The sequence below is a fragment of the Nicotiana tomentosiformis genome, chromosome 4 (assembly GCF_000390325.3).
Source record: "Nicotiana tomentosiformis chromosome 4, ASM39032v3, whole genome shotgun sequence".
Lineage (NCBI taxonomy): Eukaryota > Viridiplantae > Streptophyta > Magnoliopsida > Solanales > Solanaceae > Nicotiana > Nicotiana tomentosiformis.
In genome coordinates, this window is record NC_090815.1 from 118,106,759 (window position 1) to 118,130,057 (window position 23,299).

The 23,299-nt window shown below is 35.6% G+C and overlaps 3 protein-coding genes across 5 annotated transcripts; all 3 read left to right on the forward strand.

The window, feature by feature from the left end:
- Nucleotides 1-1,542: 1,542 nt before the first annotated feature.
- LOC138910427 (secreted RxLR effector protein 161-like) lies at nt 1,543-1,947 on the forward strand. The gene has a single exon (XM_070201666.1). The coding sequence runs from the start codon at nt 1,543-1,545 to the stop codon at nt 1,945-1,947; it is 405 nt and encodes a 134-aa protein (XP_070057767.1).
- Nucleotides 1,948-7,459: 5,512 nt separating this feature from the next.
- Nucleotides 7,460-14,160, forward strand: LOC104117813 (probable E3 ubiquitin-protein ligase RHG1A). Of its 3 annotated transcripts, none has more exons than XM_018778132.3 (7): nt 7,460-7,528; nt 8,029-8,072; nt 9,447-11,294; nt 11,966-12,016; nt 13,307-13,405; nt 13,483-13,626; nt 13,737-14,160. In XM_018778132.3, exons 3-7 carry the CDS (start codon nt 9,531-9,533, stop codon nt 13,866-13,868), a joined length of 2,190 nt encoding a protein of 729 aa, XP_018633648.1. In that variant the 5' UTR covers nt 7,460-7,528; nt 8,029-8,072; nt 9,447-9,530; the 3' UTR covers nt 13,869-14,160. The 3 variants fall into 3 exon arrangements, with proteins under 3 accessions (XP_018633648.1, XP_009627219.1, XP_009627218.1); XM_009628924.4 differs by lacking the exon at nt 7,460-7,528 and adding an exon at nt 7,682-7,805; XM_009628923.4 differs by lacking the exon at nt 7,460-7,528 and adding an exon at nt 7,762-7,912.
- Nucleotides 14,161-16,372: 2,212 nt separating this feature from the next.
- LOC104117812 (transcription factor SPATULA-like) lies at nt 16,373-22,549 on the forward strand. The gene is made up of 6 exons (XM_009628922.4): nt 16,373-16,860; nt 16,957-17,049; nt 17,141-17,206; nt 17,294-17,359; nt 21,786-22,079; nt 22,152-22,549. The coding sequence occupies exons 1-6, from the start codon at nt 16,513-16,515 to the stop codon at nt 22,236-22,238; spliced, it is 954 nt and encodes a 317-aa protein (XP_009627217.1). The 5' UTR covers nt 16,373-16,512; the 3' UTR covers nt 22,239-22,549.
- The last annotated feature ends 750 nt before the right edge of the window (nt 22,550-23,299 follow it).

Here is a 23,299-nt window from a genome sequence, read left to right on the forward strand (position 1 = left end):
CCCAGCAGAAGCTAGAGTTTATAATCCACAAGAAAAGAAATTAGATTCTCGAACAGTAATTGATTACTTTATTGGTTACCCAGAGAAATCTAAAGGGTATGTATTTTACTGTCCAAACCATAGTTCGAGAATTGCTGAAACTAGTAATGCAAGATTCATTGAGAATGGTAAAGTCAGTGGGAGTGTTGAAAAGCAAAGTGTGAAAATAAAAGAGGTGAGGGTCAATATTCTATTACACACGAATGTGCCTACTTCCACACAAATATCAAATATTGTTCCAGTTGTTGAAGAACATTTTGACAACACCGAGCAACATTTGGATGAAACACTTCAAGAAGAAACTGACTCACAAATATCTAACACAAATGAACCACAAGAAATGCCATTAAAAAAATCTCAAAGAGTTAGAAAATTGGCTATTTCGGATGATTACGTGGTTTATTTGCAAGAGTCAGATTTTGACATTGGTCTTAATAAAGATCCAGTTTTATTTTCACAAGCCATAGAAAGTAATGAGTCTGACAAATAGATTGATGCCATGAATGAAGAGCTAAAATCCATGGAATACAATAAAGTCTGGATCTCGTTAAATTGCGAGAAAGTTCTAAAAGAATCGGGTGTAGATGGGTCTTTAAGACCAAACGCGATTCAAATGGCAATATGGAATGATACAAAGCCAGACTTGTTGCCAAGGGTTATACTAAAAAATGAGGCATTGGTTATAAATAGACATTATTTTCACCGGTCTCAAAGAAAGACTCGTTAAGAATTATTATGGCTTTGGTGGCTCATTATGATTTAGAGTTACACCAAATGGATGTGAAAACTATCTTTCTTATTGGAGACCTCGAGGAGGAAATTTATATGGACTAACCAGAGGCTTTCGAAACTAAAGGAAAAGGTCAAATGGTGTGTAAACTGAAGAAGTCAATATATGGACTTAAACAAGTCTCACGACAATGGTATATAAACTTTAATGATACCATAACATCTTTTAAATTTGTGAAAAATACCATTGATCGGTGTATATACCAAAAGATTAGTGGGAGCAAGTTTATATTTTTAGTCCTATATATTGATGATATTCTACTTCTTGCTAATGATTTAGGCATATTGCGTGAGACTAAAGATTTTCTCTCCAAGAATTTTGAAATGAAAGATATGGATTAGGCATCCTATGTGATAGGAATAGAAATATTCTGTGTTAGATCACAAGGATTATTGGGATTGTCTCAGAAAGGCTATATCGAAAGAATTCTAAAGAGATTTAATATGAACAATTGTTCAGCAGGAATTGTTCCAATTCAAAAAGGGAACAAATTTAGTCTCATACAATGCCCTAAGAATGATGTAGAATGAAAGGAAATGGAATCAATTCCTTACTCTTCAATTGTTGGTAGTCTGATGTATGCTCAGACTTGCATAAAACCGTATATTAGTTTTGCGGTCGGAATGCTAGAAAGATATCAGAGTAACCTAGGAATTGATCACTGAAAAACTGCAAAGAAAGTTTTGAGATACCTGAAAGGAACGAAGGATTACATGCTCATGTATAGGAGATCCAAGCATTTAGAAGTTGTTGGATACTCGGATTCAGATTTCGCTGGATATATTGATACTAGAAAATCCACGTTTGGTTATTTGTTCCAATTAGCTGAAGGAGCAATATCGTGGAAGAGTGCCAAACAGTCTGTCATTGCTACATCCACGATGGAAGCAAAATTTATGGCATGTTTTGAAGCCACAATTCATGCATTATGGCTGCGAAACTTTATTTCAAGACTTGGGGTTGTCGACACCATTACCAAGCCGCTAAAAATTTACTGTGATAATTCTGCAGCAGTATTATTTTTCAAGAATGATAAGTACTCCAAAAGTGCCACGCATATGGAATTAAAGTACTTTACCGTCAAGGAGGAAGTTCAGAAACAAAGAGTGTCACTTTAGCATATTAGAACTGATCTCATGATTGCAGATAGCCAAAGACATTTAAGGAACATGTACATAAAATAGGTCTTGGCTGTATTTATGATTGATGTATTTATGATTTTTGACACTCTGAGCTCATTTACATGTTTCTGATATACATTAATAATTTTCTGCTTCTCATAATGGTGTACACATTATTGTTTTGAGATGTTACAGGATAAGTCTCAATGAGACATTATTGTGGACCATAATATTTTGTAGCTTATGAACATGATATGATAAATTACTAATATTGTAGTATATGGAAGGGAGTATGTAGACAAATTATATATAACTACCATAACTCACATTTACTAGTTTATCGTATTGTGGTATTTATGGTGGACATTATAGAAGAGATTTGTTTATGCGCAACTAATGTTCCTATATTAAATATTAATATTATGTGTTTATTGGGCCAAGTGGGAGAATGTAAGATTTTCTTACGTTTTGGTGGCCCAATAAGTTTAAGGCCCATAATTAATATTTAATTAATGAGTAAATCTCATCCGTCTGATCGGTTACTTGATGGACGTACCTGATTAAATGAGAACATGTATAAATTGGTCCTCTCCCCACCCATTAGGGTTACCGTATTTTATTTTTTTCTCTTGTATCACTAAAGTCGGCGGTAACAAAAGTTAGGGTAAGGGGCGAGAGACCAATCTGAATTAACGCTTCCGCTTCACGATGATGGCTTACGATTCAGATATTTTTTCTATACGATTTTGTATAAGATATCATGTTCAACATTTTGGTATGCAATTAAAGTTTATGCTTACAGTTCCTACCTAAGAATGGATTATGTTGAAGCTAGAGGGTTGGGACTAGGTGAATTTTTTTTTAAAAAGATGCTCACATCAACTAGTTTCAACTTTTAAATTGACAATTAATTAGAGGAAAAAGAATCGCACTCGGTTTTGCCTCTTGCCAACCATATCTGACCTCACATAGCATGGAAAACTTCAATAATAATAATAATGACGGATTTGTAGCTTAGGGGAATCATTATCTTCTTTTGTTAATAAGTAATACTATATTTTTCCAACCAGCCATTACGCAATGGTAGTTCAAGTAGACCATATGGAAAAAGATTGGATGCTTGTTCTCCATCATCTAAACCATCAAATCCAAATTCTCCTTTTTTTTTTCAATCATAAAAAACAATGCCAAAAGCCAAATTACAACCATTTGAAAAATAGAGAATAATATAATAATTATATATAGGTCCACTTAATAGTAGATGCCATGTCTAAGGTGCTCACAGGCAGCAATTAAAAAGTTGTTTGGACCATTTAACACTTGCAATATTACCGCTTTATTAGACATTTCCCCTCTCTTTCTTTTATTCACACTACTTTTTATCTTTTCTCCTTCTTCCTAAATTATGATTATTGAGAATTACGTATGATGATCGCTGCGTTATTCGTAGTTATCAGATATTTGGTTCGTTGTATTAAAATTTGAACATATGAGTATAATGTAGACTATGTCTTAGATTTTTAATAGATTTTTTTTTTTGGAAACTAAATATTTGTATTAATCATCAATATAACTTTGTATCAACAAAACCGAAAAATACAGATGAAAACTCAAATGCCACTGAAAAATCAAGCAAAAAATTGTGAGTGCTTCCTCGTTAGACATGACCTAAATTGTATTGCTTTACGTGATATAATTTTCTTTTGCTATCATGTGTAAAAAATTATTGCATAATTGATTCAAGTATTATTAATGTGAGACAAGACATATTAGCCAGCTACCTAGGTAATAATGCGGAATTTATCATTAAAATCAGAAAAATACTATCTTGTATCCGTTATTTTTACCAAACTAAGTAATTTAATTTAATTTAATTTTAAGAGTCATGAATTAATTGATAATACATATCACACAACTTTAGAGTACTGCTGTTTTTTTATGTCAAAGCAAACCACCCAAGTAAGTAAACAACATTTGAAAATAGGGAAGCTAATCGATATAATTGACGGAAATTACCAAGTTTTGATCATTAAATGGATAATCAGCATCAAGCCCAGTTGCCAAAACTATAATACTCGTACAGTCAGACCTCTGCATAACAATATTTCTATATAACAACACTTTTTTATAAAAATCAATTTTTTTCGAAACCATTTTTCGTGTTATGTTATAATATATGTGTTTACCCTAAAAATCGGATAATAATTGAATTTGTACGTGATTTTAAGGATACATGATATAATTTGATACAAAGCGATAAATTAGATTGTATTTGGAATAAATGATAATAAAATAACTGCAAACCACATGAATTGAATGATTCCAATTTCGGAATGTCAGCTACCCTTGAGTTGAATACACTTTTATTGATAGAAAAAATATCAAAGAGTAGGAGCTTGGAAAATGTATTGCTTATCCGTATATGTTACAATGTCCATTATGAATTATCAAGTCCCCCTCCCCCCTTTATATATTAGGGGAGATCTACCCTTTGAGATATTATTTTATTATTTTATAAAAAAGGCAAAAGTCCTTGATTTGCTGACCGTTGATTCCCTTTTTGAGTCGTTCCGTGATTTCCGGCACAATGATTGGTTAGTGGCGAGAATTACGGATCCCTATCGGATGAGTTGGCAAAGCTTTCTTCGAGACCGTTAGAAACATGACCGGTCACGCATTCGGCAAACTCGAGGGTAAATCTAATAGTTTCGATGGCTAATTTTGATAGTGCTTTGGGTTCGATCATAATTACCACGTATCGATCTTGGTTGGTGGTGTTAGTCGTCAGATCGATCTTTGAGCTCGACTTCACCATATCACATATATTTCGGCCCTGGTCTAATTAGGGAGTTCAGAAGCTCGATTGAATATCGAGTTTGGTTTTAACCGTATACAATATATTCTTTATAACAACATTTCACTATAACAATCAAAAATATTCGGAACAAATAAATTTGTTACAGAGAGGTTTGAGTGTAACTGCGTTTACCAAAATGTAGAAGAGGAATTTGTAGAGGACCCAACCCCCCAAAAAAAAAAAAATTTGTTAGACTGTTAGAGCCTCGGGCCAACACCTAACGAGGGCATAAGTAATTTCCTTTTTTTGGGAATTCCAAGGGAAATAAATGGTAAAGTATCAGTCACTACCAAAAATTTTAAATAGGAAAAACATGGAAAATGATAATTGGTCTAAAGTTATAGTAATAGTACATGAGATATTTTCGTATAGAAAATCTATTAGAGCCATAATGCAATTGGTAAGTACATTTCTACATTTCATTGTAGGACCCACTCATTAGGCATATGTGTTCAAAATCATGCCATTGTATAAGTGTTTTTTCGTTATATTTCTGTATCCAGCTACATAGTATAATTTTTTAATAAAAGAATTTTAATTGACAGCCTCCGAATACATATGGCTCCGCCATTAAACATAACCGGACTTCATTTGCCATATTTTATATAGCCTCAACACCATTTAAGAATTAAATTGCTTTGTGTACTTAAGAAAGTTTCAAATAATTTTGAATTATTTTTTACTATAACATGCTCTGACTTATAGTAACTTTTTTTTATTTATGAATTTCTAAATGTGTAAAGATTATTTTAAAAAGTTAAGGAAATTATACTAAAATTAAGTTGAAAGCTAGGTGTGTTAACATCGTGTTCCGAATCCCACTTCTCTTTATGGGACAGAGGAAGCGATATCATGAACATAAACAAGTTTGAATTAAAGAGCATTAAATGGGAAATTGAATATCTATAACCAAAATACCCGAATCTGAAATGGCAAATTCAAGCTAAAGAAAATATTCCAAGTATTGACCATATTTACGAGTAATAATGAAAATTTTGAAAGAAGCCATAATTTAGAAATCGAATTCCCAATAATATTTCTTACTGATGGATTTTTTTTTTTTTTTTTAAATTACTGAAACTAATTAAGTGTCAAATTAAATAATCTTCCAAATTTATACTCCTTTCTAGATATTATTCCTCCATTCCCTTGAGTAAAACAATTTTTTTTTTCTTTAACATAAGTACACTTTCATTTTGACATATATTTTATATAACCACATAACCATTAGGAATTCAAATAGCTTTTTGTGTAATTACAAAATTATCAAATAATCTCAATTTTTTTTAACTACATAACAAATTTGACTTTTTTGAATGATTCAAATTTTGACTTATAGTAGGTAATACTTTTTAAAGGTTTTTAAATGTTTTAATATAGTTTCAAAAATTAAAACAATTAATATCTAAGATTTGACTGAAGTTATGCGTTTTACTCTCGTGTTACAATTTCATCCGTTTATTTTGAGATAGAGGGAGTAATAGCATGAATAGGGAGGGAAATAAATTTGAATCTAAGAACATGAAATTGAATGTCCATTATTAATACCCAAATATCGAAAATAGAATATTTAAAAATATGAAAATTTTCCAACTACATCTTGGTCAAAATTAAGAGAAATAATAAAAATTTAAAATCTGAAATAAAGTCTTAGAAATAAAATTCAAATAATAGGATTTCCTACATCTATTAGAATTTTTACTTTTTGCTAAAATTAATACTTAAGCTAAATAATTATCCTCATTTTTATTTTAGATATTATTCCTGTGCATTCACTGTCAGTATTAACAGTAATGAAATTGAATGTCCATTATTAATACCCAAATATCAATTATAGAATATTTAAAAATATGAAAATTTTCCAACTACATCTTGGTCAAAATTAAGAGAAATATTAAAAATTTAAATTCTGAAATAAAGTCTTAGAAATCAAATTCAAATAATAGGATTTCCTACATCTATTAGAATTTTTTATTTTTTGCTAGAATTAGTACTTAAGCTAAATAATTATCCTCATTTATATTTTAGATATTATTCCTGTGCATTCACTGTCAGTATTAACAGTAATGAAAATTCAAAATTTGAAAATGTCATATTTGGAATCAAACTCATATAATAAGATTTCCTATAACAACTTGCTTTTTTCAAAATCTTCTAAAAAATATTTGAATTAATTATTTTCCCCTATTTATATTTATGTATAGATATTATTCCATGTCAGCATGTACTAACAATGAAAATTCAAAATTTGAAAAAAAATCATATTAGAATTCAAATTCGAAATTTTCATATTTTTCTAAAAATAATATTTGAATTAAATTATATTCCCAAATTACATTTCTCTCTAGATATTATTCCTTGAGTAAAATAAAAGACATAATAGGAAAAAAAAATAGTACTAGTAATATTCCAAGTGTTAAGAGGAAATGATTCCAACTTCCACATGTAAACCAAACAAAAGTGAAAAACCAGTGCAAAGATAAGGAAAAAAATACGTATGACCGAAAATACACAGAAAATCCGGGAGAAGACGTTAAATATATAAAAAAGAGAAGAGTACAAAGACAGGCATGTGATTAGAAAGAGGGACAGGTGCTTTGGCGTGAAGATGAAAACGAGAGAGACAGTGTGACAAGAAGAGAGAAACTTAAACTTTTATTTTCCTTCCAAAGAAATAGTAGAGAGTACTTTTTACTCTATTTTTTTCTTGCCTTGAAACAAGTGAGTTTTCAAAGTTAGACATCTTATCATTTACTGTACTTTTTTTGAAGCCATTTGGTAAGCAGTATCAGACAACAACTCATTTCTTTATTCATTTCATTTCATTTTTTTCCCTTTTTTCTCTTCCCATTTACCCATGTTTATTTCTTTTCTTTTCCTTCCATTTCATTTAATTCTCTGTTTGGAGACTGATTGATTTTTGGGGTCATAAATCTTTTTCATTAAAGGGTGTGTTTTTTGTGTTAAAGATTACTGACCCCTCTCTTTAGTCTACCAGGTCAGGCCACCTCTCTTTTCTTTTCTCTCTCTCTCTCTCTCTCATTCTTGTTTTCCCATTTCATCTTTTGATGTTTTCTCTCTTCTTCATTCATTTCTTGTTAAGAGGTGATTCTTTTTGTACGTTTTTCTTGTGTTGATTGTTCTCTTTTCTGGGTTTTTTGTATAGAAAGGTAAAAGATTTATCAACCATTTATTGTCTAACGCTTGTTTTGGATTTTCAGGTGGTAACCTTAGATCTGTTGCTTCATCTGGTGCAGTTTTGCAGGTAAAATTCTTATACTTTTTCCTCTGTTACCCGATCTTTTTTTTTTTTGGGCTGCTTTCTCTTTGGGGTTTTCTTTCTTTGTTTCAAGCTTTTGATTTTCTCATTTGGTTCTGGGTTTATCTGCAAATTCTTTTTTTATTTGAGATGTGTGTTTCAATGGGCATTCTTTTCCCTTGGTTTTGCTGTATAAAAGGTTCTATTTTTTCTTGTTTGACTGTATGCATTTAATGCTTCAAAGGCTTCTCTTTTTTCCCAGGAAATTAAGCTGAAAAACAAAGTTATTACCTTTACTATATATATATATATATATATATATATATATATATAAATTTTTTTTGGCTGTGTATGCTTCTACATTGAGCTGATTTAGAGGGGGATGCGTTAACCACTTTCTTCTATTGAAGAATACAACTTTTTCTGATGTTTGATAATTATTACTATGAAAGATCTGATTTTTAATGGTTTTAGAGAGATTGCCTCTTTTTTGATCGAGGATAGTTGATTTTCTGAAGTTTGCAGATATATTTATTTTTGAGTCCGTGATTATTGGTAAGTATATATGTTTAATTTTAACCCGAAATGTTTTTGGATAAGGGGAGGCTCCAATTTTTTCTAGTGTAATGCTGGTTTCTAGTTGGTGATTGCTCCATTTTGTCTTTGCTTCAATTTAAAGGCTGCTATTTTCCAGACTTTTAATGGTATTTGGTACGTGAAGTAGTTGTGGTATCAAGCTCTTCAAATTCTTGTTGATGAGAATTTTCTGTCATTATGTGTTTCTTGAGCCGAGGGATTATCAGAAACAACCTCTTTACCTTCTCAAGGTAGGGTATGGTCTGCGTACACACTACCCTCCCCAGACCTCACTTGTGGGACTATACAGTGTATGTTGTTTTTGAGAATTTTCTTATTGCCTCAATTTAACTGAAATCAGCTACATTCATTGTATGGCAAAGTTTATAGGTTTGTGTTCAAGACAATTATCTATTCCTTGTTTTCTACTCTTTGGGATGTTTAAGGCGATATTGTTCATTGCATAAAGCCTTGTTTTTGGTACCCATATCTGGCTTGAAAAATCTCGTTGCTACGCAACTTAGATAGATATCTCGGGGAGGATGATATGTTTTAACTTGTGGCATCAACTAGATTAGGTCATATATCAATACGGTGGTTAAAGCTGGTCTCTGAGCTCATCACCAAATTAATCTTTCTTTCATAAAAACATGTTCTTTCCCACCTTTTCCCTTACCTAATATATCAGAATATGCGAACAGGAATTTTGATTCTCACGTCCTATTAATGTACTGCCTTAATTTACCTTCTTTACTCAGATTAAGGAGTGGTTATGTCAAAATTATGTTTTTGACTTTGTTTCAGGTCTGCTTAGCTGTAGTTTGAGTCCCTGCTTGCACTACTACTATCTCAAAGTCTTTTGGAGATTGTGAATTGAGTATAGGTGGAATGCAAGGGCAACGGAGTACCATCGGTTCCCTGCCAGAAACTTTGAGTTTCAATCATGGTTCAACATCGAGTGATGGCAGTATGGATCAGCAGATTTGTTGGAACAATTTGCGGAATCCTGCACAAAGTCGGCTACCAGATTATATGGTACCTTCTAGCGAGACAAACATACCATTTCTTAGTCCTGCAAACCAAGAAAGACAGAATATAATTGGCTGGAATTTAGGAGAATCCAGCTCCTCCGGTACACAAAATAATGTTAGTCGGAGCGAACGTAAAACAGATCATGCATGGTCATCTGCAATTAGTGCCGGTCCTGGGTCTTCTCACCTCTCTGCTGAACAGCAATATGTGTCTACCAACATTCTTTCATTGAGTGATGTTGAAGTAAATTTGAACAACCAGATAGCTAACCACACTTTGTTTTCTCAAGGCTCTACTTCTAGCACTGTTCCTCATGATCTAAATAGAAGTTCTGGACTTGAGGGGCATGATGACGATGAAGATGATGATGATGACTGCCAAGTGATGGAGTGCACCCCAGCATTCACATCTGATGCACCAGGAAAAGAACGGATGTCAACCGCGAATACTTCTTCCAACCCTTTTGCTGGGCCTTCTGCTACTAGTGGATTTCTGATGGATGAAATTGATGGCAGGCCAGGCTGTTCATTGGATGGTCGAAGAATGGCTTGTAAGAGAAAAGCACTTGAAGGACATCTAGGGCAATCTTCAGGAAGCGGAAGTTCAAATTATCTTCCATGCGCAGAAAACAGCTTATGGCGTTCACTACCTGCTCCAAATAATATGATTATAGGTGCGAGTATCCCTCCACCAACAGAAAGTAGCAGAAACATCAATTTGTCGGAGCAGGTGAATCCACGACTTGGGCTCACCGTGGGTGGAGCCACTGCGGAAGGTCCTGTTGCATTGCCTGCTTCAACAAGTGCAGAAAGTTTCCGAAGAAATTTCAGGCTGAGGATCAATGGCTCTCATCAGCAAGCTTCTATTCCTACTAATTTGTTTCGTACTGCGGGTAATGATGGAAGTGTTAGCATGCCATCTGAACGGGATTCATTGAGGCTGCTTCGTAATGAATCCTTGGATTTGAGGTCTGTGTCTGCTGCAGATAATGGAATTCCTCGAGGCCAGCCTGTAGCGGTGCAGGTTCCTTCTCTGCGACGAAGTGCGCAGAGGTGGGATTTATCATCAAGCTCAAGAGCTGGCAGTTCTTCAAGTTTTTCTGTTTTTGGGGAGAGAGATTCTGCAGCATATGAAGAACCAAGCTCAAGAAGTGTTCCCAGGAACATTTCACAGCATCCAATGTTCATACCCGCTACTGACTTGAGAAATTTGAACCAAAATCCTGCCAACTGGAGTTTGACTGGAGGAAATATTGCTGTAGCTGGAAATGTTGCATCTACTTCTCGGGGTAGTCCCAGCTCAGGAGCTCCTTCCGCTTCCCCTAGTTGGGTGCAACACAGAAATCCTTCGCAACATCCCAGGAGACTCTCAGAATATGTTCGTAGATCTTTGTTGTCTTCAGCTGGCAGTGAACCTGGAGGTCAGAATGGTAACGCCCCACCACCTTTGGGTTCTGCTGCCTCACAGGAGATGGCACTTTCTGGTCGTCATGGGCATCGTCCGTCAAGTTCAAGGTCGGCCTTGATGTTGGAGAGACAACTCGATGGCGCTGTTGGAGTTCCATATTCTTGGAGGTCTTTGGCTGCTGCCAGTGAAGGAAGGAGCAGGCTTGTTTCCGAGGTATGATATTGGGTTTGTTATTGGTCCAATATTCTGTTATTTCTCACTTGGGCAAAATGAATTGCTGCGCAAAAGCAAATTGGCCTTTGATCATTGTTCAGGTCATAGTATTTTCTTTTCCTTCAGCCCTCATACACTGGACATCAGGGGTTTCCGTGTCACCGTGATTTTTACGGGTTTCATTGAAGTTCTTGTGGGGGTGGGAGGTGGGGGTATGGGAACCTGTTGTTGGACTCGTTATTTAGAAGCTTGCTTACAAATAGGAAAGAACTTTGGAATGCATCAGAACTAAAGAACTCTGGAGTAACTAGAATCTTACCGGATCTCCTTGATTATTAATCTTCTTGTAGAAAAAGAGCTGAAGGCCATTATTGTGGTAAATGTGCGTTTAAAGTTAAGGGTCAATTCTTGAACAAAGTACCATTTTCAAATATCACTAAATTTAGGACATGCAAAAGTTTCCAGAAAGGGAAAAAGCACTAAAGGTGTACCTTATTATTTGATAAGGAACTAAAGGTGTATCTTGTTTGTTGGTATTCTTTTTGTTAGTGTTAGCTTGAGCTCTATACAAATTTAGTTGTAAAAGCACAACAAAGCGAAAATTCTCATTCTAAGTAATTTTTCCATTCATTGTCATTTTACTTACAGCTATTTCGTTTTCTTTTCAACAGATTCGCAATGTATTGGATCTTATGCGCAGGGGAGAGGCCTTAAGATTCGAGGTTAGAATTCTTGAAGCCTTTTGAATAGGTTGATTATTTTAAAGATTCCTTGAAGCCATTTGAATAGGTTGATGAGTTCATCAGGTTCCAAATATACTTGTCAATTGGCTAATTTGCTTTTGCATCATTGATATGTTTTTTAGATTTCCTTTATAACCTAGTGTGGTGAGGCATGTGCCGAGTCACGACATCGTTACAAATCAATAAAATTTCTTCATTTTTTCTTTATTACTTTGGGGATGGTGTTGGCTAAGCAATGTTAGTACAAAGACAGAACCTGGATTTTGGCCCCCATGGTTAGCCTAAACATTCTCTGAACAGCCAAAACTCCCTATTTTTTGCCTAAGCTTTTCAACACCATTTGGCCGTTTCCTCTTGTATTGAAGGGAAGCATTGACCTGAATTGACATGATATACCAAAGGGCTCTTTATAAAAAAAATTGATAGACTAGAGGGCTAAAACTGAAATACATTGTTGTTGGCGCTCTCTTTTCTTCTAATACTTTTGACACTGGCTTTATATTGGAATAATTGTTACAGATGCCTTTCTAGGCCATGTCTATACTAGACGTGTTGCACTAATTCTAATGCTCCAGTGTTTTAATTGCTGTAGGTTTCCTTTAATACGTTTATTTATGTTATTTAGTCCTTGTAGAAAACCTAAATTATAGCTTCCTATTAATTAGAAAAATGGGAAAGCACAGATTTTGTCAAAGAATTGCAGAGATCTGGAGCTCTCTCTTTCTCAACGAAGTCCAAGGTTTCATGCTCCCTAAATGAGCTTGAGTGATTTATCGAAAATAGGGCGTTCGAGAAACAAGAACAAAGGGAAGGGAACGATAATTAACTTGGATTTCCCGGTCAATTGCCCTGTTGTGCGATCTGTTTCCCATAATCTCAACACATATTCAGCCTGTAGTGAAAGCTTGTACACTTTTTCTTGGATCCTGCATTAGGAAGAACGAGGTGTTTAAAATGAACAAGAAGCAAATCATCTTTACTGCTGTTACTGGAACTTCGATAATAATATTGTTCTCTATTTTGCTATCCAATTTCTTTCTCTTTGTGTCTCCTTTATTCCTGTTGTTTGTGGGGCATTTATTTAGTTATTTATTTTTGTATATGGGGGTGGGGGGGTGGGGAGGGGACATGGAGAGGATAGGATGATAACCTACAGTATCTATATGCCTTTATATTTCGTAGCTTTCTTCTTGGTCTTAGTGAGAAGTTGAGTTGATAGATTAGCTTATTAGATCACATCTTCTGAAATTAAAAGTCCTTGTATTCCAGGATGTTATGATCCTCGATCAGTCAGTCTTCTTTGGGATGGCGGATATTCATGATCGCCATCGGGATATGCGGCTCGATGTCGATAACATGTCATATGAGGTTAGTAGGGGAAGCAGAATTACATTTCATTTCTATGGAAAGACATACTAAATTGTCAACGTGCATTCTATTTACAGGAATTACTGGCACTTGAGGAGCGCATTGGGAACGTCTGCACCGGGCTTAGCGAAGAAACCATTTTGAATCGTCTGAAGCAACGCAAGTATGTATGCATTAAAACAGAAGAACCCGTGGATGCTGAGCCATGCTGTGTTTGTCAGGTATCAACTTAATATTCTACTTTAATTTTAGTTCATCCTATTTGGGTAGCTTTCTTCGTTTAGATTGAACCTCGGAGCGAGGAGTTTTAATGGGTTTATTAAAAATTCAGGAAGAATACAAGGATGGTGAGGATCTTGGGAAACTGGATTGCGGCCATGATTTTCATACCGACTGCATTAAACAGTGGATCATGCAGAAGAATTTGTGCCCGATTTGCAAAACAACAGGGCTGAAAACCTGAGGAAAGCGTTGAACAGTGTTCTCGTGTCAAGAAGTTGGATGTATCGGTTGGGCTATCGAAGGTTGGCACACTAAGTGGGTCTCCTCCTTTGGTCCAGGATTTATTTGAGAAAGATCTGTGTATTTTTCTCAATAATTTTATTGTGATCTCCGTTTAGAGGAGTTATTTTAGAGCTAGAAGCACTAGCAACATTAGGGATTCCTTAGGCAAGAGTTACATTATTTGTTTACTCCATTTGGAGATTTACATTCAACCTTTCAATTTATTGATACCTTTGAATATACTTGGTTCATTTTTGGCCTCTTCTTATGTTATCTCCTAAATGCATTAAATTACCCCCTCTGAATGGTTCTCATGCCACCTAGCATAAACCTCATATGGAGAGAAGTCCTATATGTATTGCTGGTGAAAGATCTAGCTAGCGTTTGGACTTGCATTTGATTGAAATTTGAAAAAAGAGTTTTTGAAGTTGCGTTTAAAAATAATTTTTGAAAATTGAGTTGCGTTTGGATTCCACTTGTGGGATTATTATTTGAAGAAAAGTTAAGTTGTGTTTAAATTTTTTTTTTTTTCAAAACATATCATATTTCATAAACAAACAATGCTTTTAATTTATTTTTTTTTTGAAAAAATAAAAGGCAAAATTTATGGTCAAATGGGAGCCTAATCTGCTCTGATAGGTCCTGATCAATGCTATAATAGTTCATGTCTAAATTGTTTTGTCCTTTCCGGCCTGAGCCATGAACCAAACCACCTTAAAGAAGGAAAAGAGATGAGGCCTGCTGTTAGTTATGAGTTTTGAACAACATATCAATATGGCTTATACGATCAATAATAATATTAGTCATTGCATCATTAGCTTATCAAATCAATTTTTGTAACTCTTTTTTGGCAGTTAATTGCAGTCGTTTCATTTTAAGACACGACGAACAATAGTAAACTGTATAATTTTAGATTGGCATTACCCCAACATCTAAGAAACGAATATGGCAGAGCCCCAACAGGACTTTAAATTACTTAAAAGGTGAGCTTGTTGGCCACAGTGCAACTAGCACAGTAGTTGGGCCAGTAGGAAGAAAAATATAGAGAGACGTAACGTATTCGTTTGTTCGCATTACATAATTGATAGTAATTTAATAAGATTTGTAAGTGGTAAAAGAAGTATACAATTGGCAGCCAATTGATATTAGTATAGATATGAAATAATGAAAAACAATATTAGGGTAGATGGCGAGCAGAACAAGCATTTGACTATGGCCACTTGTAGGAAAACAGACCATAACTAAAGATAAATTAATTGGTGACAAAGAAAGTTGACAACGCCCCTTCACTTTTTCTGCCATTACGAGAGGGTGTGTTTCTTGAATTTGCCAAACCAACACTTAAACTATGTCGACAGCCTAAATCCATAATTATACCTAATTAGACCATAGACTATAGAACCCTCGCACCATGTCCTAACCAACCCCATTTGACAAGGGAAAAAAAGAGACAAAAACTCGAATATTAACAATAATAAAATAAACAAATAGAAGAAGGAAAGACACCGACCTCGGGAATAGAACTTGGTTGTTAAATAAATCAATTTTCAGTTCCTATTGGCATCCAAATGGATAAGGTTATCACAAGAAAGGTGGAATGATTCATTCAATAGAATCATATTCAATTTTGGGTTGCTGGCTAAAATCTAAAGAGATCATCATTCTGGCAGAAAATCAACATGGATCTTTCGTAACTTTTCTCCAACCACTTCTTAACACAATCTTGATATCTAAAAAAAATCACTTTTATATGCACAAAGAAGAGGAGACTCAGTAGTTGCTGCTTACTTTATTTTTTCCCAGTATTATTTAACAAATTCTCTAATTTCAATCAACATTATGTATTCCACACAGAATTGAATTAGTTACATAAAAAAGATGATGGACAACCATTGAATCTATTGACTTATATTTATCTGGGGCGATTGGAATTTTTCCATCATTAACCAAACTTCTCGAGTTTGAGTCTTGAAAATAAAGAACTCTTTGGTAGAGAGTACTTTACTCTCCAAATGTGCTGACTACCGAGTGTATGTACTCGACACGAATTTGAAATAGTTGACCTATTCTGTTCTATATACAACATGATTAAACAAAAAAATCAACTTATATTGATTGTAAAATAATTCTTTATATTACTAGAGAGAGGTATATAAATGAATAGGATGATTTTGAGCCATCTCGTTATAATTTCTAAGATTTCATGCTCTTTTATTCTCGGCTCTCTATTTCACATCATCTTCTTAAGATCCAAATTCTAAACTAAACATAAACTAAAAAGAAAGAAATAAAAAGGGGAGTTAAGTGGTACAAATGAAACTGCTGGGTTTCCGTTGTCCATTCTCACAATCGAAGGATGTGATGTGTAATTTAATAATCTATCAGGTGATAAAGTAACATTAGTCATTTTTCAAAAACAAAGCAAATTACGTAATTAAGGCGGGAGAACATTGAACTAATCTCCCAGTCACAGTATTAAGACTTAAGAGGAGTGTGTGTCCTCCCCATAGTCAAACTTCGTGCAAACTGAAAAAACCCAAACCCAACGCAACACGCATTTTACACTTCTGAAAATGATCACTTTGTGATGGTGGTTACTGTCAATGGCGGATCCGTACAGAACGAACCCTCACCCTCACGCTTCTTCTTCTTCACCTCTCGAATCCGAAGACATGTCTTCTTTCTTCCTCAATTTTCTTCAAAATTCATCTGCTTCCACGTCAGCGGCTGCGGCTGGGTTCTGTCACCGATCGGCGCCAGAAACGGCGGCTGATTCATCATCTAACCTCAATTTCTCCGATCCCGGCCGATTTTATGCGGCGGAGTTTAAAGAAGGCGTTGAGAATGTGTTTGCTTCAGCTGGCCTCGGGGATTGTGACGCCATGGATTCAGCTAATAGGAGAGAGTTTCTAGAAGATGACAAGGTCGATAACTTCGGTTTTAGTAGCGAGGTGAAATTTTTGTTTCATTTTCCTTTTTTATTATTTTTTTTAAAAAATGATTCAAGTTGAATCCGCAATTATACTGTGCTTTTACGATCTATTTAGGAATGTGATGGACTTGACATGCCAGCTAATCAGAATCATTCACGTTCCTCCAAGAGGAGTAGATCTGCTGAAGTTCATAATTTATCCGAAAAGGTTTGCTTCAATTTTGAATTTTTAATTTCACAATTTTCTGTCTAAAATACATGATTTGTTATTATTATACATGATTAAATTTGTGTGACAGAGGAGGAGGAGTAGGATCAATGAGAAACTGAAAGCGTTGCAGACTCTAATCCCAAATTCCAACAAAGTATTTCTTCAATACCTCAGCCTTTGAGAAATTGTGTGTTGTTTTTTCTTCCTTTTCTCTCATGTTTGAGCTTTATTTATATCACAGACTGACAAGGCATCTATGCTTGATGAAGCCATTGAGTATCTGAAGCAACTTCAACTGCAAGTTCAGGTTTCAGTTCTGGCCTTTTCCCTTTGACTATTTCTAGCTGCTTGTAGTCTGCTAGATCTTGTGTTTATGTTTTCAAACATGTGAAACGAACATTTAGGTAGGCTTATGGTAATGATTGCTCAGCAGGAGTAGGTACTAAGGTGTGTGTTTTATGTTAAAACAAGTCACATATTGTAATTCGTTTGGTCAAGCACATAACATTTAAGAAATATACTTATTTTCTGAAGAGCGTCTTCTTTGGAAACTTCAATTTAGCGCCATCTTTCTATTTTTTTTATATCTGCCTAAAACATGCTCAATTTGTTATAATAGAAGTTTTTTTTTTCTGTAGTAAACTCTTTGAACTAGATTAGAGGTTAGTGTTCTTTGTTTGATTTGGATCACATTTCTTGGTGGCAGTTGGTTCACGAAGGTCTTTGCTTGCCAGTGATATTATTGTAGATGCATGACATCAACTTGAAGGAAGAATGTTAATATCAACACATAAATTCCTTTGTGCTTTACTGACTTATTTGAGAACAATTGGACCCTCCTTTGAACTATGTGAATTGTCCTATCTAAAAATTTAAGTGTGACTCAACAACTTTATGCCACTATAGTTGTTGTAATTTTGGATATCACCCTTGTTCTTGTACAAAGGAACCATCGTACTCCACCTCCACTCTTCGGGTATCTTCTTCGTCTTAAAAATAACATTAAACAACCCACTCCAAGCCTGCTCGGCCCGCGTTCTTCTACAATTCCACCGTGATTTCGTCTGGTCCGGTCGCTCTGCCCCCGCTCATATTACGCATCGCCTCCTCCACCCTCTTTATCTTAATATGCCTACAATACCCAAAATCACGCCGATTCTTGGAGTGCTCCAACTCACCTAGCACAGTGCTTCTTTCTCCCTCCTTGTTCAACAATTTATGGAAGTATAACTGTCATCTTTGTCTAATATGTGCCTCGTCCATCAATACTTTGCCGTCCTCGTCTTTGATACACTTCACTTGGTCCAAGTCACATGCCTTCATCTCCCCAGTGTTGTGAAGAGCGTGAAGTGAGGAAAAGCGACAACCCCCATTTGGCTTAAAGCGAGAAGCGAGAAGCGAAGCGCTCGCTTTTTTGAAGTGAAGCGGAATTTAAAAAAAAAATTTAAAATAAATACTGCATAGACAACACATGTAACTGTAAGCAAATGTTCAATACTTCAATGTAAAAACTAAAGAGTAGCATCAATTAAAGCAAAAAATGAGCATCCTATTCTTCTGCAAGATTGTCAAATTCTTGTATTCCACTATCATTATTATATTGCTCGTCATCATTATTATAAAAACAATGAAAGAAGAACTGGGCAGCATTTCAACGAAGAGGAGAAGACTGAGAAAGAAGAACCGAAGGTAAAAAAAAAATTCGCCAGCATTTCGCTGCTATTTGGACGCTGAAGAAGAAGAAGAAGAAGAAGGAGGAGGAGGAAGAGGAAGAAATCATCACATACCTGTTGGTGCTGAATCTCTATTGAAGTTGAAAAGGGAACCCTAGTCGCCTCTTTAGAATCTCTGTTGCTGCTGGTCGTGTTTTAATAAAAGAACACTGAACACCTTTCTTTTTTAATTAAATAGGCTGGCAGCTGTTTAAAACAGAGAAGCGCTCGCTTTGGTTGCTTCGCTTCGTCGCTTCTCGCTTTTTAGCGGGAAGCACACGCTTTTGTCTACCTGAGTCGCTTCATATAGCAGAAGCGGTTAAAGGGTCGCTTCACTTCGCTTCTCGCTTTAAGCGAGGAAGCGACCGCTTTTCACAACCCTGCATCTCCCTTACTTTGGCCAACCGGTATAGCATCTTGTACCAGCTTTTGAGTTCCTCGTACAGACGTCCAAACGCCGCAGTCTTAGCCACTGTAACTGCTAACTTCGCCTCTTTTTTTGCCTTCTTATAACACTCCTGATATGTCCTTTTTTCTCCTCGTCTGTACTCTCCACTAGCTTCAAATAAGCCATTTTTTGGCTTCCACTTTACCTTGAACCTCTACATTCCACCACTAGTCCCCTTTGTGACCCTCAGAATAAGCCCGTTGTGTCCCCTAAGACTTCTCTAGCAGCTTCCCTAATGCAATTCGATGCCGTGGTGCATATCCTAGTCACGTTCCTCTACTCCTCCGGGCCCTCATAGCCAGCAACCTCTCCCCAACTCTTGAGTTTTGTCCTTAGTCAAGTTACCCCACTTGATCTTTGGTTACCTGCACACCGCCCTCTTCCTCCTACTCCTCTTGATCTCCAGGTCCATTACTAGGAGCCTATGTTGGGTTGTGAGGTACTCACTAGGGATGACCTTGCAATCAGTGCATAGACCTTTATCACATTTCCTGCAGAGAAGGTAATCAATCTGAATCTTGGCCACCGAACTTCAAAAGAGATGACCAGGTGCTCCTCTCTTTTCGGAAAACTCGAGTTAGTTCTCACCAGATCTAAAGCTCTAGCGAAATCCAAAAGTGAGGTACCTCCCTAATTCCTATCCCTAAAACCGAACCCTCCATGTACATCATCAACTCCTAGCATTAGCCCCAATATGGCCATTGAAATCCCCTCCAATGAACACTTATATTTATTTAAAGCAGTCTTATACATGAATCAAAAGCAAAAGGCATAAGTAATACTTTTGTATTCTATCCCCTTTTGGAAGATTTTGTTTCTTAGGTGTGATTAGTCTTGTATCGTTGAAAGTTTTCCACAAAGTCACGACTTTGCTCTTGCTAGTATCGTTGTCTCCTCTCTCGGCCTGGTTAGATGAAAGACACAGGGGCAGTGGAGCTTTGAAAAATCAAATCAAAACAGGAAAAAGGAAAAAAAAGAAGAAGAAGAAAGAACATGGGACCAAGTGCTATAGAAGCTGTACAAGCTATGTTTACTGATCCCAGTTCCCAACAATTTGATTCTGAATTCGTAACACACAGAGATGTTGGTGTAGGAGTTCGACTCATTGCCAGTACATTACGGAAAATTAGTGGGACAAGTTAAGAGAAAGTATATTGTCTGGATGACCTTTCATTATGTTTCTTACTATTGGGAGTATCATGGCTTAAAGTAGGTTAGAGGAAAAGGGATTGAATTAAAAAAGGGCAGCCCGGTGCATTAAGCTCTCGCTATGCGCAGGGTGCGGGGAAGGGCCGGACCACAAAGGTCTATTGTACGCAGCCTTACCCTGCATTTTTGCAAGAGGCTGTTTCCACGGCTTGAACCCGTGACCTCCTGGTCATATGGCAGCAACTTTACCAGTTACGCCAAGGCTCCCCTTAAAGGAAAAGGGATTAAATTGAGAAGTGAAAATGAAGAAAAACCTATCTTATATTTAAGAATTGTTTTGTATATAGTTCGACAGGTGTGTTGACGTTTCACCTCTAAGTTCACTAGTTTCTTGTTACTCTTTTAGCTAGAATGGATCCATATTTAATTGCTTTTTAGTGAAGCTCATGCTATTTGTCAGTTCTCTATCTTGCAATAAGCATTGTTTCGCTTCAACATTTTCATCCCTAGGGTAGGAAAAACTCAAGAAGAAAGAAATAAATGGTGAGGCCGTGAGGGCTTCAAGGTGCATATTTCTTGTTCCATTGATGGCTTCCATATGTAGAACATTCACCAGTGGAAGTAAGATATAACATAGGGTAAAAATGGAGAAGATGATGTGGTTGGGCAGTGTGATATGCTCCATACTTGAAATCTAGACAATTAGTGAAATTATCTTGTTGTCTTATCCATATTGCGGTTTCTTTCAGTTTCCCCCTTATAATATGAATTACTAAACCTTTTGCTGAATAGATGATTTCAGTTACGAAACCTCCTGAACTATGAATGGATGCAAGTTTCCTGGCGTACTCGTGCTAATTTGAAGAGTTAGCTCTTCCTATTATGATTGATTTATGAAAATGGTAATCTTTTGCTATAATTATCAAATCCTTTGACGTTTTTCACTGGTTAGTAGACAGGGGTACTTGTGATGAACATGAGGTGTTTGCATATATTGTGGCTCTAGAAATTGAGAGGTGCAAAAGATCTTTTAATTACTTGTACTTCCACATAGCTTGCTGAGTAAAGGAAAATAGTTCACTGATATAACTTATATGTGGTCAACAACATACCAAGATTTAATCTAGCAAATAAAAAGTAGTACATAAGAAGTACAGCCGTTCTTTAAAATTCAAAAAGAATACTCCTCACTGTGCCATCGATCTCAAAGATCAAATGTTTAAACTTTCTTTCTGGGACCGCTGATATTTGATGGTGATGACAATGAAGTCAGAAGTTATGACTAGTATCATCAAGTGATTTCCGAGGTCTAACCGTATGCTGATTACAATGAAGTCACTACTACTATATCATATCTGTCATTATCTCTTTAAAAACTGCATAATAGAACCTTTGTTTGTCTCCTCCTCTCTTTGGCTTTTCAGATGCTTACCTTGAGGAACGGATTGAGTTTATACCCGGGATATGTCCCTGGGTCTTTGCAGTCAATGCAACTTCCATCTGGTAACGAATTTGATGGGAGAAGTTTTATGCTGAGTGCAAATGGAGGAGCCACACTTCCTGGGAATCGAGAAATGCCGCAGACTGCATTTGAAATTTCCAATCAAAATCTGTCAGGCAAACCATCAGTAACCTCAAATAATGCAGAAAACTCACTAGCTTTTGAAACTACGATTCAGAATCATTATGGACTTCTTAACCATTTAGCATCTTCTAAGGTAAGCTGCCTGTGGTATTTCATTCAGATCCTGTAAGTTAGAAGCTAAAGCAATTTTTTTATTTATATTCAGGACATATGCCGAGGCGATACACTATCAAGATTGCATTTGGATATGAGTTGCTCCGGAAACAATTCCTCTTCAGGGGTGTCTTCTTAACCAAAATCTATAAAGATGAAGTACTCGAGGAGTTGGTGTAGATGGAATTAACTGGTGATACTGCGAAACTCCAATTGTTTTTACATATCATAAGTTAAAATATTAGCCTAATGGTCGCTGAGATATCCTTAATTGTTATGCTCAATGAGCATAAACGGTACTGTGCTTTTGTAACTGCTGAAACTTGAATTTGACAAGATAACTAGTGTTGACAAAATAACCTTTCAAGCTTTTTAGATGCTTGTAGTGTTGGACGTTTCAAGTTCTTCCACTATCATACTTGAAAATGAAAATATACTACTGTTTTCAAAGCGTGCTATTTCTTTGCAATTTCAGAATATCAAATGCAGGGTGCTTGTTATTCAAAGTTTTTTTAAGTATGCAAATCCGGACAAATTTTAGTTGAATCTAAAAATGTAACTCCGCAAATTACAGTGCAGTACAGATATTCTGGTTTATTTTCTTTATAATGTAATTATGAATTGCCTTTGTGGTCCCACTCAGCAGATGGAGTCGAATGAGTTATACTTACAGTGAGGTTACCACTTTCACAGTGAAAGTTTCACTGTGACGGACATGTCATTATTAGTGTCAATGTATTACTGTTTACAGACTACATGCAATTGTAAGGACTGAAACGAGGTATAAACTCTTTTATAGTAAGGTCTATGTCCCTTTTTGAAACTATCTCCTAATGGATCCGCTACAAGATTCAAATTTTTTCCCAATATAAGCAGTGGATGTAGCATCTTCTAAGTACTGTTAAAAAAAACAAGAATAAAGTTAATAAAGGTCCGCTAACAATAATGAAAATAAGGAGGAACTCCAAATATCAGAAAAGGAGAAGCATACGGTGAACTAACTAGATCACCAACTCCACGACATTCTTCTTTAATCATTTCTTAAGTCTTAATTAACAAAAAAGAAACTAAGAGTGACACAATTATTATCAAAAGGAAGAAAAAAATAAACGGAGAAAAAGGGTGTAGGGATGCATTGGTATCAAGCTCAATTAAAATGGAGCTAAAGTAATCCACCAACATTCTTTAAGCAAAATTTTT

Excerpts from the sequence above, each read along its gene's own strand:
- LOC138910427 (XM_070201666.1), top strand. The coding sequence starts at position 1,543 with ATGCTCATGTATAGGAGATCCAAGCATTTAGAAGTTGTTGGATACTCG.
- LOC104117813 (XM_018778132.3), top strand. The coding sequence starts at position 9,531 with ATGCAAGGGCAACGGAGTACCATCGGTTCCCTGCCAGAAACTTTGAGT. Across the intron at positions 11,295-11,965 it reads GGAGCAGGCTTGTTTCCGAG|ATTCGCAATGTATTGGATCT; the intron begins GTATGATATTGG and ends TCTTTTCAACAG. Across the intron at positions 13,627-13,736 it reads AGCCATGCTGTGTTTGTCAG|GAAGAATACAAGGATGGTGA; the intron begins GTATCAACTTAA and ends TTAAAAATTCAG.
- LOC104117812 (XM_009628922.4), top strand. The coding sequence starts at position 16,513 with ATGGCGGATCCGTACAGAACGAACCCTCACCCTCACGCTTCTTCTTCT. Across the intron at positions 16,861-16,956 it reads ACTTCGGTTTTAGTAGCGAG|GAATGTGATGGACTTGACAT; the intron begins GTGAAATTTTTG and ends CGATCTATTTAG. Across the intron at positions 17,207-17,293 it reads TAATCCCAAATTCCAACAAA|ACTGACAAGGCATCTATGCT; the intron begins GTATTTCTTCAA and ends TTTATATCACAG.